The sequence below is a fragment of the Melospiza georgiana genome, chromosome 1 (genome assembly GCF_028018845.1).
Source record: "Melospiza georgiana isolate bMelGeo1 chromosome 1, bMelGeo1.pri, whole genome shotgun sequence".
NCBI lineage: Eukaryota > Metazoa > Chordata > Aves > Passeriformes > Passerellidae > Melospiza > Melospiza georgiana.
The window spans coordinates 132,921,823-132,938,213 of record NC_080430.1 but is presented as its reverse complement, the minus strand read 5'-3'; the positions used below and the strand labels follow the sequence as shown (position 1 = coordinate 132,938,213).

Here is a 16,391-nt window from a genome sequence, read left to right as displayed (position 1 = left end):
GGCGGGACGCGGCACGGGCGGGCGGCCGGGCTGGTTCGGGCCGCGCCGCGCCGCCCCGCGCATCCACAGCCGCGCTGAGACGAGGGGAGAGAGGGGGCGAGATGGCGTCGTGCGTGGGGAGCCGGACCCTGAGCAAGGACGACGTAAACTACCGCCTGCACTTCCGCATGATCAATGAGCAGCAGGTGGAGGACATCACGCTAGAGTTCTTCTACCGCCCGCACACCATCACCCTACTCAGCTTCACCATCCTCAGCCTCATGGCCTTCGCCTTCACCAGGTGCGCGGCCGCCGCGGGGAGCCGCAGCCCCGCCCCTGGATGCCGGCAGCCCCGGCGTTCCCGGGCAGGGAATGGGGAGGGTCGGTGCCCGGCCCGGGGCGAGCAGGGGCAGCGCGGCTCCGGCCGGGCCGTGCCTGCGGCGCGCTCCCCGGGCGGCTCCTGCAGCGCCCCGCGCCCCCCGCTCGGCAGGCCCGTGCTGAATGGAGAGTGGGCATCATCCCCACTGGGTTTCCTGGGAACTTGGTCATCGTTCTGGGGATATCTGCTAAAGTCTCTACTAAAATGTGTGTTTCAAGGAGTTGCCAGAAATGGCCTTTATTAGGCTATCGAGCAGCCCCGCGGTGACATCACTCGTGTAGATGGTTTCCCAAGCGTGCGGTGCACGGCAGTGGCTGTTCTGTGGCACCGCTTCTGTACCCCACGCTGTCTGTGGCCAGTCTCGGGTGGTCTCAGGCCCTGTCACAGGTGGGCTTAGCACGGGTGCGCTTAGCAGGGTTCAGGCCCTGGCACGGGTGGGTTTAGCAGAGCTCAGGCCCTGGCACGGGTGTGCTCAGCACGGGTGGGTTTGGCAGGGCTCAGGCCCTGGCACGGGTAGGCTCAGCATGGGTGGGTTTAGCAGGGCTCAGGCCCTGGCATGGGTGGGTTTAGCCGCATCCTTGGCGCACCACAGGGAGGGAGGGTTCTGTGGGCATCACCCCTGCAGTCATCCGTGGCCATACTGCCAGGGACGGACAGGTTTTTCAGGAACGTTACTTTGAAAACAAGGGGTATAGCAGTGCAGTCTGAGGGGTATCCTGCATGTTTTTTGAAGCTCTGTATACTTTTTGTTGCCTCCCACTGGATGTGAAGATGATTGTATAATCCTCCTGCAGACTAAGTTGTGTTGTATGTGGGCAGTGATTCCTGTGAGGTTTTGGCTAGGTAGTGCAGTGCGTTTTAGACTCATTTAAACTTTTGTGGCACTGTGTGTACGCAGTCATGGATTTCAGTGGTCTTGTGGCTTAAACTCTGATTGTGGCGAATCCCCCCTTGAAAGCGACCTTAAAACATTAATTTATGACAACTCTCCATTTGATGTAAGAAGATTATTATTTGTCACTAAGCCTGATACACAGTTCAGTGTGTAATCTTGTCTTATTCTAAGAATCAAATGTTTAGTTTTCATCAGCTGTGAAATAATGGCCAAGCCTGGCTTGAGCTGAGACAGGGGCATAAGGAAAAGTAACATAGTGCAGATAGTCTGAGGTGTGCCTTTTCTTGTTTCAACATGTATATGGCCCCAAGGAAGATACTTTTGGTGAGCACATCCCTTGTTCTACTTGGATCCCATCTTAACTCCAAAATCAGAGACGTATTTCTGTGCTCTGTTACAATGTTTAATTACAGACCTTTGGTACAAGTGCTCCTCGTCCCTTTGCCTCATCACTTTTCCCCTGAAGGGCTAATTTAGGTCAAAGTTCTGACTCACTAAGAAATTTTCATCACAGTGTCATTCTGGAGGATTAATGGATTGCTCACCTTTGGGGAAGGAATTTTGCCATTAATTCTTTCAAGCAGAGGGTGAGCTAAGAAGCAATTTCAGCGCTTTGGAGTCTTCTAGGCCCAAATAAAATTGCTTCACTTCTGGTATGTTTGTTTGCATTTTTCCAAGAGGATTGCTGGTGTGTCTTTCTAACTGACTTCTTCAGTTTCATTTTTTTCCCTCTATCTCTGCCTCACTTCCTGTGTTTAAATACCAGTTGACTTCTGTTTAACTCTTCTCTATTTCTCCTCTTCTCAGATTATAGAAGGTACGCTGATTTTACTTTCTCCCCTCTCCTCCTGCTGTTTTCAACTATTGTAGGAGTTTCATAGATCTGATTGATATCAGAGTGCTGCCTCTGGGCCTCATTTGGGACACTATGCAAACCATATACACTCTTTGAGAGACTGGGGAAGAGGAGATACTTTCTCACATGCTTTTACAGTCTGTGCTCCTTTCCATCAGCTTATTGCATTGAGTCTACACTGACTCATGCAATTAAGGTGATGTTTAAGTTCTTTTTCCACTTCCTGGGCACAAGGCCCTGTAGACTTCCCTGTAAGGTGTCACAAGTGATTCTTTGCTTCCCCTGTGCTGTCAGTTGTTCCGTAGCTCTCCTGGGCACTTTGTTGAGTGGGGGATTTTCTATGATAGATTCATGCTGATGTTGTGAAGTAAAATTTATTCTTTCAGGAACTTCACCATAGACAGAGGAAATTCTGTGTTCCTTAAATTCTTGTCTCTTCTATAATTGCTTTGTGTCAAAATTATGTGGAGAGTTTTGAGGAACTTAGAAAATGCTTTTCCCTTGTGTGTAGCAAGCCATACATAACATGAAGTCCTCCTTAGGATCACTGAGAGCAGCTGCTGCTGTCTTTGAGCTGACAGATAAGGGTGAAACTGAACTTCAGATAGCAGGAATCTTCAGGTATGATGATAATAATAATAATAATCCAAAAGAAATGTGTTTTTTAATTTTTCTATGTTTAAGTGGGTAATAGAGAGTATTCTGTTCTTTAAAGCACATCCTTCTAGTGCTTCTGACAATGGCTGCAGCTTCCTTGGTTGTTTCCTGCTGAATGAGCCAGACAGAGGCTCCACTGCTTCTGTCCTGTGCCTCAGGGCAGAGGTGGGGAGTGGCTCTAGCTTTCCCTGTCCTCTTCCACCCTAGATAGAGGAGTGTGGCCCTCTCTGAGCCCAGAGGCAGCCTGCAGGAGTGAGTCCTGGAGGGGATATTTTGTGGGACACAACAGGACTGAGGAGGGTGACAGACTAGTGCCTTCTGGGATGAAGCTGCCTGGGTTTGTGGAAGCAGGAGTAGGACCTGTAGGATGTAGGGCTTTTGTCTTGCATGCCCCTTGATTAATGGGCTTGATTAAACTGGATTATTTAGTTGTATTTAGGTTTGGCTGAGTTTATGGAAGATGTTTTTCCTCTTTCTTCCACGTTCCAAATTTAGTGTCCTAGCTATTTTTTCCTCAATTGAGTTCCCCCCCCAGCTTTTTTTTGGTGACGTAACAACTCATTGGTTGACATTTTTGTCGTCTACTGCTCAGGAGAAGAACAGAAGAGGGATAAAGATTATGCAGTTTTTATGCTCTTTGTTTTTTCAAATTTCTTCTCTAAAAAGCCACAGAATTGATAAATGCCCTTATAAAGTGGGTTAAAATTGAGAATTTTCATCTGTCCTCCCATGTAAGCATTAGAGACCTTGCTTCTGCTGCATGAATGCTTGTATTTCAAAATCAGAGTCAACAATTCTTGGGCTATGTAAGGAGATGATTTAGTACATTTTCCCAATTGCAGCTTGTTATGATTGCATCTTTCCCTTTGGCATTCCCCAGAATAGTTCTTCCAGGTAAACACTATAATTCTTATACCAGCTAGTGTGCAGCAGCAAGTTTCTCGCTCACACCAGTTCTTACCTGCTTCTGGCAAGAAGATTGGGTGTCTATCCCTTGTGAAATGTACCTGCAAGCCAAAGTAAAATGCTTTGCCACTCACTTGGAATGAATTGCAGTTTAACCCTGCATACATCTTTGTTGATTTTGGCGGGAAGTGGTGCCAACATGACTAGGAGAGCTTTTCTGAAGCTGAGTAGTAACTCAGAATCCTGATATGCAAAGGGAGGACCTTTAGTCTCACCTGGTGCAGCAGTTAAGTGATGTGATCACAATGTCTTTCACTTCTTTGCTGGCTGTGATGAATTGATGTGATGCAACTGTACTTATTTGTTCTATCTAAAAGGAAAACACCAGTTCATCCTCTTGGTGGCAGCCATGACAGAATGTTTCAGTGTGTTATTTACATGTGTTAAAAGAGGGATATGGTTCTGCTGTCTGGGGCATCAGAGCTGCAGGCTCTGGCCAGGAAGTGCACTGGATGGCATGAGTCTTGGGATTGCCAAGGGAGCCTGAGTTAAGCTCTGGGACCTGGAGTTTATGGCTGGTATAAAGTGTCAGCCTTTGCAGCATGGCTGCTGGAAAATGACTGGTAAGGCTGAACTCAGCTGGTTAAAAAAAAATGCTGCGGGAAGTCCCTAAGGCCTGCAGAGAAACCATTTGTGTTTAATGCACTTTTTCCTTCCATACATTTAAACTAACACAGTGCTTAAATGCCTCACAGTGATGAAAGCCTGCTGTGAAGCTGTTAAGGTTCAGTTTTGAGGAAAATAAAAATAATTTGGCTAAGTGAGAAATATTTTCTAACTGCAGCAAGTATCTAATGTGGAGAGCATTTATGCTGTCATGGATTCTTTACTGAACCACCCAGAAATGTGACAGATGCTCTTCCAGGAAGAGCTTTATACCTTCAAAGTTTGCTAGGAATTATTTTGTTATTGTGTTGTGGATAAATAAACAAATATACTCAAATGAATAAACTGATCCTAAGTGCATGCTAACTACCCAGATAGTAAAACTTTGACTTTAGTTGTAGTGGGTATTATGAAATATTCACTGTTTATACTATGATAGACTGAAGTTTGGTTTTTTGTATTACTGAAGTATCTCAGAAACTGTCTGCTGGTTAGTAAAGTTAGGGGAGAGTTATTTTGTTAATCTTCTACCTGCCTGAAAAGAAAGGGCTCTGTCAAGTTTGCCTCAGCTTTCCAAACTGAATTCTTAGGTCTGTCTTCTGGCTATAATGTAACAGCAGCCCAACGGATGCATGATGCTATATTCAGAGCTTTGGCTTAATAGATCTTAAGTAATTGATATTTTTCTTTGGGTCTTTCAAGTTGTGCTGTGTCTCTGTTACAGATTCTAAGCTGTACATTCATTATTTCTAAAGACTGATTATAATAATTATTTCTGCCCTCATCTCAGGCATTTGATGTTGAGGATAGGCAAAAGGAAGTGAAGGATATTGCAAGTAGCACCAAAACAGCAGAAGGAAACCTAGGAATTGCATCCAGGCTTCCAGAAGTTTTAGTTTAGTTGTAAAAGTAAAAGTTGCTGTGTAAAAGTAATTCAATGATGTTTCTGTAAGTATTAAAGCAGGAAGATTTTTTTTCACCTTATGTTAAATTTGATCATTATTTCTACACTCACTTCTAACAATGCTAATGGGTTGCATGTGTTTACTGAATATTTAACCCTCTTGTAAGAAAGAGACACCCAGAAGTGTAGTGTGAAAATCATTCAGTGCAATTACTGTCTTAACTTGTAACATAATGGGCATGCATATTTCTTATATTTAATTTCCTTTTATTCTTTATTTAAATAATTTATCTTGAGAGCCTTTTGACTTCATCCTTATAATGTAATTTAATACTGTGTTGTCTGTTTCTTTAGGGATGATTCTGTACCAGAAGATAATATTTGGAGGGGTATCCTCTCTGTGATTTTCTTCTTTCTAATCATCAGTGTTCTAGCTTTTCCTAATGGTGAGTAAGGTTTATACAGCTTGTTCTTTGTGTTTTTTAAATGTTTCTCTTTATTGCCACTATATTTACTTGGACTTTTATTTAAATACCAATTTTCAGTGTATTTTTCTTTACTCACTGGAATTCTTTTATGTTAAGGAACAGTCTAAAAATGGGTTGTAGTCATACTGAGCAGAGATAAGTGTTATTTATAGCTTGTTATTTATAGTCTGTGTTTAACAAGGAAGTTAAGTTCTCAAAATCAGTGCCCTATTTGCAGATGTGCAGTTGCAGCTCAGATTGTAAGTAATGATGCTAACAGACCCTTAAATAATGTTTAGGAGGACTTTGCCTCAGTGTGTTTCAACAGAAGTATAATTCTAAAAGTTCTCAGACACAGCACCTTACCAGAAGATAGTAATACAAATGGTTTAAGTTGCATTTACAATGTAAAACCTCAGTTGCTCAGTAGAAATTAAAGTTGGACAAAAGTTTTGGTAGTTGCGTGAGGAGCAGAAAGTATAAAAATGTAAGAACGTTTCTGTGTCACTTAATTCTGTGGAAGAAATGCTTATACATGGTTTGTCTGGTTTGGTTTTTTTAATTTTTGCTTATTCCTGTCAGCAAAATAGTGATTCTTGGGTTAAGTCTAAACTGTATGACAGTTGGCAATGTTCAGGAAAAAATAGTGATCATGTGCAGGGCAGCTTTGTACTGCAGAGTTGGGATATGTTTTCCCCAGATGTTAAAGTTCTATATGCATGCTTTTCACAAAGTGCTGCGCAAAAAACTGAATGCCAGAGAAAAAGCAGCTTGATGCATACAGTGGTGGAAGAGTGGTCTGCAATGTGTGCTGAAAATATTTGTTGAGCCACTTCTTGCTACCTAAATGTCTGATTCATCTTTAGATGTTTTCCAGTTTCACCAGATTTACCTTCTCTGCTGTTCACATTAGCTGAGAGGTTTTTAGTCTAATAAATCAGTTTCATCCCTGGCTCTAAAGTAAATAATTTGACACCAGTAAAGAGCATAGATGTCTTCCTTCTTGTCAGCTATATATGATGCTCAGTTTGGAAAGTCCAGGAGGCTTGTTTGGTAACATTTCTTGTTGGTCTGAAGACTAAGGACCATGTTTCTTTGTTAACACAGACAAATTTGTATGGGATATCTTAACTGGGAGCAAGCTGCATTCTGGAAACCAGGTCAGGACATCCTCAGGTGACACCTGAGATGTGGTGTCTGCTGAACAAACAGCATGCTACTGTTCTGGACATGACTCCATAAAAACAGTGAAAAATTATTTTCATGTTACCAACTGGCAGTCTCCTTTTCCCACTCTGAAATCTGCTGGAATTTTTTTAACAGCATAGAGCTCCAGCTTTCAGGTGTATTACATAGTTTGATGAAGAACTGATCCATGCTCATGCCAAGTAGTCATATGCAATGACTCAAAAATAAATTTTGTGGTTTTTACTGACTGTCTCCTAATAAGCTTTTTGTTTGCTGTCTATAGGACCCTTTACACGTCCTCACCCTGCTCTATGGAGGATGGTTTTTGGTAAGTTTGTGTTTCCAACTTTTGCATTGATTTTGCAGGACCTGCCTTTTTAGCTTTCTGATGAACGGAATTGTCATGAAACATAATTGTGTGTCAAACTTGTGTGAATGTTACTTTCCTCCTGCTCCTGAGCAGTTGCTTATAATCTATTCTTAGTTATGTCTGGGAATTTCATTGTAGTCACTCTGTGTTGGGATGGTGTAAATGAAATCACGAAAAAGGGATCATTAATTCTGTTACAAATCCTGTTTTGTGCTTCCCAATCTCCTTCCCCCACACCTTTCCTACTTTCAGCTCTTCCAACCCCAGTTACTGCATATGCTGTCTGATTTTTAAACACAGTTGAGTAGTTGGTTTCTTTTCCTTATTGGCAAAATATGCTGTTACTTTATTTGTTTGCTAAATTGCATAGGTTAACATTTATGAATATTCTTGACATGTATGTATCCATATTCTTAACTTATTTCATTAAAAGTACCTGTAAAAATCAGTTGCATTTACAGTTCCAAAAATAATTCTGTTAGCTACAAAACTCACAAGTGAAATCCTGCTCCTTAAGCATCTGAATTACCCAGCAAAATCATGAGGAATTTTATTTTTAAATAATTCAGGGTTCACAGAGCATATACTAGACTGCACATTTCCTTATTTTTTAGGCAGACTGAATGTTCCTCTCTCCTGCCACCTTATATCTAAAAATAAGTAGGTTCCTAAAGTAGCTGATTACTCATCTGTTGACATTGAGAGGATACTGCTGATTAGACAGTTCTCATTAAACAAACCTACTTCTTGGAAAGTTTGGGAAACACTACTCCTACTGCAAACACTAGATCCTACTGCTCACTTCAAGTTTCACCACATGTAGAGTGAAAGGTCATTCTCAATGTTGATGCTGTCAGAGCTTGACCCCTGTACTTTTGGGAAAAGGCTGCATGCAAAATCAGGAGCAGCATTTTTCCCTGAGTAATTCTCCTTCTGGTGTGGTTCATTTAGCTGTGTTTCAGTTCTCAGACCCTTCAGTAGATGAAGGGCAGGACTGGTACATCCTCAACATTTCCAGATGCACCCTGGCCTGCAGGCTGTGCTTCATTTAGCAGGGTGACATCTGTTGCCCTTGTGTTTCTGGGAGGGAATGCAGGTACTTCCTGTGCATGTATGTGTCTCTGAACAAAAGTTGCTTTCTGGTGTACACTGTGGGCTATCAGCATGTGAGTCCTGGTTATAGTTTAAAAGGCCTTTTTAAAATTGCTGCAGTTTATTTTGAATGGCAGATCCTAAGTTTATTCACATTAATCTTTCTGCCTTCCATGACATTGCTGCAGGATACATTCGAAGCTCTAGAAATGGTGTTTGTATGCCTCCTCCAAATGTGGTCTTGGATATCTGGGATCTTGTGAGTAATGTGAAGATATGGTCCCAACAAAAGCTTCATCTGCCCACAGTGCTACACCTAGGGCAATAAGTTTTTCTTTTTTTTTTTAAAAATCCTTATTCAGACTGGAAGAGTGAAATGGTACTCCTAAATGCAGTTGTGTTCCATAATTTATAATGATGTGAAAAGAAATAATAATCATATTTATCTTTAAAAGGTTCAAGCAGCAAATTTTCCAGCTCACAAAAGTAACTCAGACATGCATTAGTTTATAATTACTCTTTATTACCAGCACAGCTCAGAATTGCCGGGTGGCATTATTAAGTTGATCTTTATGTTGAAATCTGTGTAAAGGCTTAGGGACTTACATTAGTGACACCAAGAATACTTAAAGCAAAGGGACAGAGCTGATGCAATCCTGGATCCTAAGGTATCTCTTACTAAGGAGCGTCCTGATCACAGCCTTGTACTGCACATGTCTAAATTGATTAGACTGATTTTGTTCCTGCAGTTGAGCATGTGTTGTATCACTTGTCACAGGAGGGGATATGAAGGGCAGAGTGCTCAGACATTGCCATCTGACTGGGGTCTCTTCAGCTTTTCTGTATGTAGCTGCTGCATATAGAAATTCATTTGTAGAACAGCTGTTTGAAAAGAGCTTTTTGAACTCTATGTTCCAAGCAGTTTTGAGCATGATTTTAAAACTGAGTCTTTTTGCAGGTCTCAGTGTGCTCTATTTTCTGTTCCTGGTGTTCGTGCTCTTCCTCAACTTTGAGCAGGTAAAAGCAGTGATGTACTGGCTGGACCCTAATCTTCGATATGCCACAAGGGAAGCAGATATTATGGTATGTATCCATGGCACTTTACTGTACATACTTTAGGCATGTTTTATATGAGTGGGAATGGATAAATCTAAATTTGTTTCCATGACCAGTGCAAGTTTGTGCCTATACTTGACAGTCCTTTGTGTCAACAATTTATTTACATTGAAATCAGGTGGTGTGAAAAAGAGTCTTCTCAGTATTTTTTTTTTTTTTTTTTTGCTAATGTAGATGTTTGGATGAGTGTGCAATTTGGAATAGGATATATGTTTGCAGTGGGGTAGTTTTAGATGCTTTTTGGTAATAGATATGAGGATGGATACTGAAAATAGACTTAGCAAGGTAGTATCTAAATGAAGCCTGTATGGTATGTGTCCCAGATCAGGGTTTTTGATGCCACAGTGCTGCACTCAAAGAGCTTTGGTCTCATCTTGTTGCTCTGAGCTTAGTACATTGCTGTTGTGCTATGGAGCCTGTGGAGTATGTGTTTGTAGGGCAACTGCAGGACTCTGCTCCCTTCCAGTCAGTCAGCAACTGAGCACTGATGCTGTTACCATTGGGAAATTATTTCCATAGACCATAATCTGCAGTGGCATAGAGAGCCAGGCTTGTTCTTCTGCTCACTGAGCAGCTTGCAAAGAGTTTTCCTTATGGAGAACATTCCCCTTCAGGTGAGGACACGAACACAGAGAGCTGAGCTTGTAAAAGGAGGCCTGAGAGAAGGGTGTGAGTTATGCAGGGAGGCAGGCAGAACTGTGTGAGCAGTTGGGCACCAAGCAGAAGAGGAGGCTGTGTGGGGAGGCAAGAATCACTGATCTTGCCCTCCTCACTATCACATCAAATTACTCCTCACCATCTGACCAACATGCTCCCTTGACCTTGTGTTTGTGCATCTCTCCACCGTGGTCATCTGTTGACTGCTAGGTGCTTCTGTAGGGCTCATGCCTCATGAGTAGGGAAATTGACTGGCTGTCTTTCACACGTGGCAATTTATTGCTTATGCAGACCAAGGCACAGCACCTCATCAGCTGCAAACTCGTGCCCTGTAGCACGTGGGGGAATGGAAATCTTCACAGGGCAGTAAGCTCATGCTGGCTGATTGATAGTGAGGGCTGCATGCAGGCTCCTTGCCTGGAAAACTGCATGCTTCAGGTACTGCACCTCAGCCTGTCAGCAGTATGTGCTGTGAAGCTCTGGGCTGTGACTTTGGGTTCTGCAAGGAGCCTCCTGTGCTGCTGGAGAGGTGAGGGCAGCCTGCCCTTAGGATGGGGGGAGGGCACATGGCTAAATGGAGCCCCAGCAGCAGTGTCAGTGGTGTTGCTGAGACAAGGAGTCTGTTGGTTTGTCAGATTCACCTGGCTCTCCTGTCATTTAAATTAGAAATTTATTCTAGCTAGGGGAGGACTAGTATTACTGCTGGCACAGAAGCACAGTACAGCAGATTCCCTGACTGTAGCAGTCAGTGGAAACTTGCCCTGGTCTGCTTTGCAATCCAGGTATTGTCATTTGAAGTTGGAGTAAATTTTTAAAATGCAGCTGTAATGAAGGCTGCAGCTTGGTCGCTTGCTCAGGACTAGCAAAGTTGCTTGGGTATAAAAAAAAGTTCAACACATTTCACTGTATGACTGGCAGCACTGCAGCTGGAAAAATGAGATAGGAAAAAGTAAAAATAAAATAAAAAAGCAAGAGCCATGGAAAAAATCTTACTTTTGAAATAGCCTCATTGTGCACTCATCATAGGTATCATAGTGTAGCAAGGAGCCTGCACCTTCTGTGGTGTGTTCCATGCTTCTCATGCTGGCAAAGGAGCCAGTTTCAGTTCTCTTGGTGCACTAAAGCTGCAGGTTTACCATCCTTAGAACAGGTGGTGCACCTTGCTCTGGCCAGCAGCACAGGCACAAGAAAGCACCAGCAGTAAGGGTGAGTTACAGTAACCTACACAACTCCTATCATCCCACAGCGGGACTTAGCTGCCTGCTGCTAGACAGATTTATATGAAATTGTGCTTTCTTCTCTTTGTGGTGGCCAGGATTTAAATCTTTCTCTGCTATCTCATCTTCAACGTGATTAGTGTTCGTTTGTGCAGGATTAGCAATAGTTCTGGCCTGAAAGAGAATTCTTGATTTAACAGCACTGAGCAGTGCTGAGTTGTCACCTGCAGGTGGCAATGTGTATTTTAGGAGGATTGAAGAGCAGAGATTTTTTAAAATGTGTGTTTCCTGTTAGGAATAGTTCAGTTTGTGCCCAGTGATGAGACAGAACCCCACATTTGCAGCCTCCTGATGGCATGCATTTTTTCTTTCTGGGCAGTGATTTCTAGCACTTGCTGTACAACATGTTTTGAGAACCTGGTTCCTTTGTCATTGGTGACTAGAATATTAATTGGTCTTCTTAAGGAATCTGCTGCTCATCTGTGAAAAAACGTTTGCAAGTTCCCTTTGATCTTCCCCGAATTTTTTTTTCAATCCAAGCCTGTGGCTGAATGTCCTCAATATGAATGGGTTCTAGGAAATTGCTTTCATAAGGAAAATAAGACACAAAAGATACTCAAGTGAACATTGACATGAGTAACATTACATCAGAAACTGAGGAGGATTAGCCACTAATGAGCCCAATTTGAATACCAGGCAACATGAATGTGGAGAAATCAATTTCAAATCAAGACTCCAAAGAAGGGCAAATAAGTATTTTCTGGAGTATTGTTTGCTGGTTTTATTGTTATGGATTTTATTGGTTTCATTGTTTCTCTGTCACTTAGGAAATACATGCTTCTTCAGGCACCAAGGTCCATTCTGTTTCCCTTTAAATTAGAGCTGTGATGGCAGTACTGAGTCTTAATACTGGAAGTTTTTTGCCACAGTTTAGAAGGATAAGAAAATGAAATAATGCTGATTTTAATACCTTATAATTCCAGGCTTAATGTACTGGATGGAAAGATGTTTCTTCTTTCTGAAGTTGTGTGTTGATGGAGTAATTTTGTTCTGGGTTTTTTCTTTTCCTAACAGGAGTATGCAGTGAACTGTCATGTAATCACCTGGGAGAGAATCCTCAGCCATTTTGACATATTTGCTTTTGGACATTTCTGGGGCTGGGCCATGAAGGCTCTGCTGATCCGCAGCTATGGGCTCTGCTGGACTATCAGCATCACCTGGGAGCTCACTGAGGTAGGGCACTTCATCTTAATTATCTGCAAAGGGGAGAGATGTGCATTGGTCTTGGGGGAACAGTGAATGTTACTAGAAGGATGGCTCTCTACTTCTCAGTAGAGGTTTACAGTTTAAGTCTTATAAGCCAGATGAATAATTTATGCAGCTGAATGAACAGACAACAGCAAACTGGGTTTTTTGTAAGTGATTTATTACTGCTTGAGTAGAAAAGAAGTCTCAGTCAGCCTATTTGTGCCATTCATAATTTGTTTTCTGCTGTTATAAGGATCATGCTACTTTTTCTATTTCACATATTTCCTGATTCAGAGCAACTGTTCTCCTTTTTCACTTTGCAATATCTGTGATCTACTCTCTTGGTCCCTCACATATAACAATATCACACATTGTGTATAGTGATGCAAATGTACAAGTGAAGTGGAGTTGAGGAATCTTATTGATGTAAACACCCGAACTTAGTCTTTAAAATCAGTTTTCTTTAAAGCTTGCTGTCTTGAGAATGCATGGCTTATCTGATAAAGCATTTGTAATTTAGAAGCATAGATGAGGATTTATTAGTCTAAAATTAAATTTTGGGTTTGAAAATCCTGGTGCTGTGAGTTCCTCTTCAAAATGTGTTTTTGTTCTGTGGCATTGAAGGATACTATGTTTTCTAAGTGATTTTGAAATTGATGAAGATTGGAATTTCACAAGTACCCATTCACAGAAAATACCTCAGCTAGTTCTTGTACTAATTTTTTCCCTCTGGAAAATAATGTATTTGGACTTGTTTCACTCATACTCTTGCTGTTCATCATACAACCCTTGTCTTCAATTTGATACAGCATCAGGTGTCTGGTATTCCCCTTGTTGGAAGGCACATTATTGGAACAGATAATGTGTTGGACAAGGTTCAAAACACAGATATGTTATCACCACTCAAATGGATTTTTGATAAATCAGATAATTCAGGAGAGTAATTAGAAACTTCCAGAAGTTATCAGGGCAGTTACTTAGGGATTTAGCTGAGTATTTCCTATTAGCATTCATGGATTGCAGCCAACTCCTTGGCTCATGCTCCATACTTTTGGATTAAAGTTGGAGAGCAGGCAGACCTTGGTCTCATTGTGAGAAAGCAGCTAGAGAACCTTAGAGGCTGTCAGGCTAACACCTGTGCTCTGGGTCTTGCTGCCTCATTATCTGTGACTTCTGGTGTCCTTGCCTGGATGTTACTGGCATTTGTGGGCTATTGCCCCTCTCAGGCTAAATTAATCAAAAATATGAAAGGGAAATTTTACCAGGACAATGAACAACACTGTATCACTTGGTTCCTGAAGAGAAAGTCAAGTTTTCTTTTTTGTAAAGGTTGAAATCCACATAGCTTGGTCAAAAAAAAAAAACAAACAACTGCATTTGATACATTTTTGCAAGAGTTTTCACAGGAATTGTCATTGCCAGTATTAGTCACTGTAATGTACTGTAAATGAGTCAGCATTCATTCGTGTTGTATACAGAAAACATCCTTGTTCCTTTTCTCAAATCTGATATTTTTCAGTGCTTTATGCTCACATCTCTGAACAAAAGATACTTTATTACAAAATCACACCAAAAATCTTCCACAGCCTCAGTGTACGTACATTAACTGACAAGAATTGCAGTGTGTTTGTGGAGGTACATTCTTTAGTTTGCTGTGTATTTTTTTAATTTTTTCCTTGAGTATTGCTGAGGGACTGCTTAACACATGGCTGTCTTGATTTCCTGTCCATAGGTAACTTCTCCAGTCTATTTTTTTAATTGCAGTGATTTTTCTCATAGAATAAGAAAGTAAAATTATTTTTCTTAGAGGAGAAAGAGAGACAGTGAACCTTTTTTGTAGCTCTTGGTAAAATATATTTACATCTTGCCTTAACTCTGGCCAGTTGTTCCCCTCACTGCATCAGTGGAATGAAATGTCCTCTTAACTTCTTGAGCCATTCTGTATTAAGTATAGCAGCAAAAATTGTTGAAATGCTGTTGAACTCTTAATTTTTTTACAGTCACTAAATTTCCTGAAAATAGAGTTGAAATAAAGAAGTCCTATGTCCTGAACACCACCATGCTTTAGTACTGGCAGTTTTTACAAATGCATCCATTTTACTTGCTGCATCTTGTTGCTGGTTTAGAAAACATACTAGTTAAAACTATTTAGCAAAAATGAAACAAAGATTCTCTTAATTTTATTTTTTAAAGCACGAACCACGTTATTTCCTCCAGGAAATGCAGTTGTTTGTGCTTGTTTCATACATTTCTGTTAATGTATTGTGTATCATCTTTGAGAAGCAAGGGCTGCATGATATCCTTATATACAGCATAGCCTCAACAGGGAACAGGGAGAAGGAAACCTCTGATGCCTTGTGTGATTCTGTTCAAGGCCTTCTGAAGTTCATGGAAGGATATCCATCAAATTTCAGTGGCTGTGGCTCATGTCCTTTTGAAGTATGCTGTGTACTGAAAAGCTGATTTTTGAATGTGTACTTTAAAAGTGAATTTATATTAATTCTGTGCTGTTCCTCACCCAGAGTCTTTTTGTATTCTGTAGCTCTTCTTCATGCACCTTCTGCCTAATTTTGCTGAATGCTGGTGGGATCAAGTCATTCTGGACATCCTGCTTTGTAACGGGGGTGGCATCTGGTTGGGCATGGTAGTTTGTCGTTTCTTGGAGATGAGGACCTATCACTGGGCAAGCTTCAAGTAGGTCTAAATTAAAGCTTGATAAGCATTGTTTTGCATGTAAAAAAGTAGCATGGAATCTGCCTGTGCTAACAGTGCTGTAATTTTATTTTAAATGTTGAATATCAGTGTGATAGTAATGTTCCTGTATGTACATGTTTGTAAATGTGACTCTGTATATGATTTTCCTTTGCAATTTCAAGTTACAAGCATTGATGCCAATGGACAATACAAATAGTAAACTTATTTGCATTTTCAGTTTATTTTGTGTGCATAAAACTTTGAGGAAGTCAGGGAGCAAAACAAATTGTGATTGTTTTTTCATCATATATTTTTAAACTAGATTTGGGCTCACCTTGGTGCACCATTAGTGTGGCAATCTGTCAGCACTAGTAATTGCAGTGAGGGCATGGGGCTGATGGTACCTGTGCTGTGAATTGCTTTACCTCATTGCTGACCTTCTAAAATAAATGGAGTAATTGTAAAATAAAGAGGCATTTGCTGTGTAAAAGGGCAGCAGCTTATGGCCTAATATGTCAGTTCCTAGCTGTCCAGGTGTGGCTTCTTCCATAGCTTTTTGGCCCTGTCCTGCCTTCTGCCCTGCTAGCGGGTAACAAGCATGGATGTCTGCACATTACCAATGGTATGCATGAAACAGGGTCAAGTGCAGTGAATTGCCTTGAGAGAGGGAAAAGGAACTCAGATCTTGATTTCCAAATTTGTATCTTGTGTGAATTTCTGTACTGCTTTCTTTTTTTGCTCGCAGATTTGTTAATTACTCTAAGAACCATCCAGCCTTTAGTCTGAATTCAGTTCTCCTGCATTTCTATTAGTGTTGATGGTCCTTCTGTCTGTAGAGGGGCTCACTGAAAGTTTAAACAGCAGACTATCTATGGCACAACTAGTCTTTACTGTCTTTGTGAAATAATCTTTCCTCATATTCTTTTTAATGCATGAGTAGATTTTTCTGACCTTTAACATGAAGATGCTGCTTCATGAGAATGAGAAGCTTTTACTTGTGCCCTTTTAGTTTTTCTTTTTTTTTTCATTTAATAAATACAGATCTTAAAGTTTAGAAGATTCTCCCTAATCTAAGCTCTCTCTAGCCTAGAAGAACACAA

At 41.2% G+C, this 16,391-nt stretch overlaps 1 protein-coding gene across 2 annotated transcripts in view; it reads left to right on the top strand.

Moving 5' to 3' along the window:
* Positions 1–28: 28 nt before the first annotated feature.
* PTDSS1 (phosphatidylserine synthase 1) overlaps positions 29–16,391 on the top strand; it is a 32,659-nt gene continuing 16,296 nt past the window's right edge. For both annotated transcript variants that reach the window (XM_058029578.1, XM_058029571.1), the window contains exons 1-6: positions 29–280; positions 5,597–5,688; positions 7,181–7,225; positions 9,318–9,442; positions 12,424–12,582; positions 15,140–15,291. In XM_058029578.1, the coding sequence (XP_057885561.1) occupies positions 102–280; positions 5,597–5,688; positions 7,181–7,225; positions 9,318–9,442; positions 12,424–12,582; positions 15,140–15,291 (752 nt within the window). In that variant the 5' untranslated portion in view covers positions 29–101. The remainder of the gene's footprint in view (positions 281–5,596; positions 5,689–7,180; positions 7,226–9,317; positions 9,443–12,423; positions 12,583–15,139; positions 15,292–16,391) is intronic.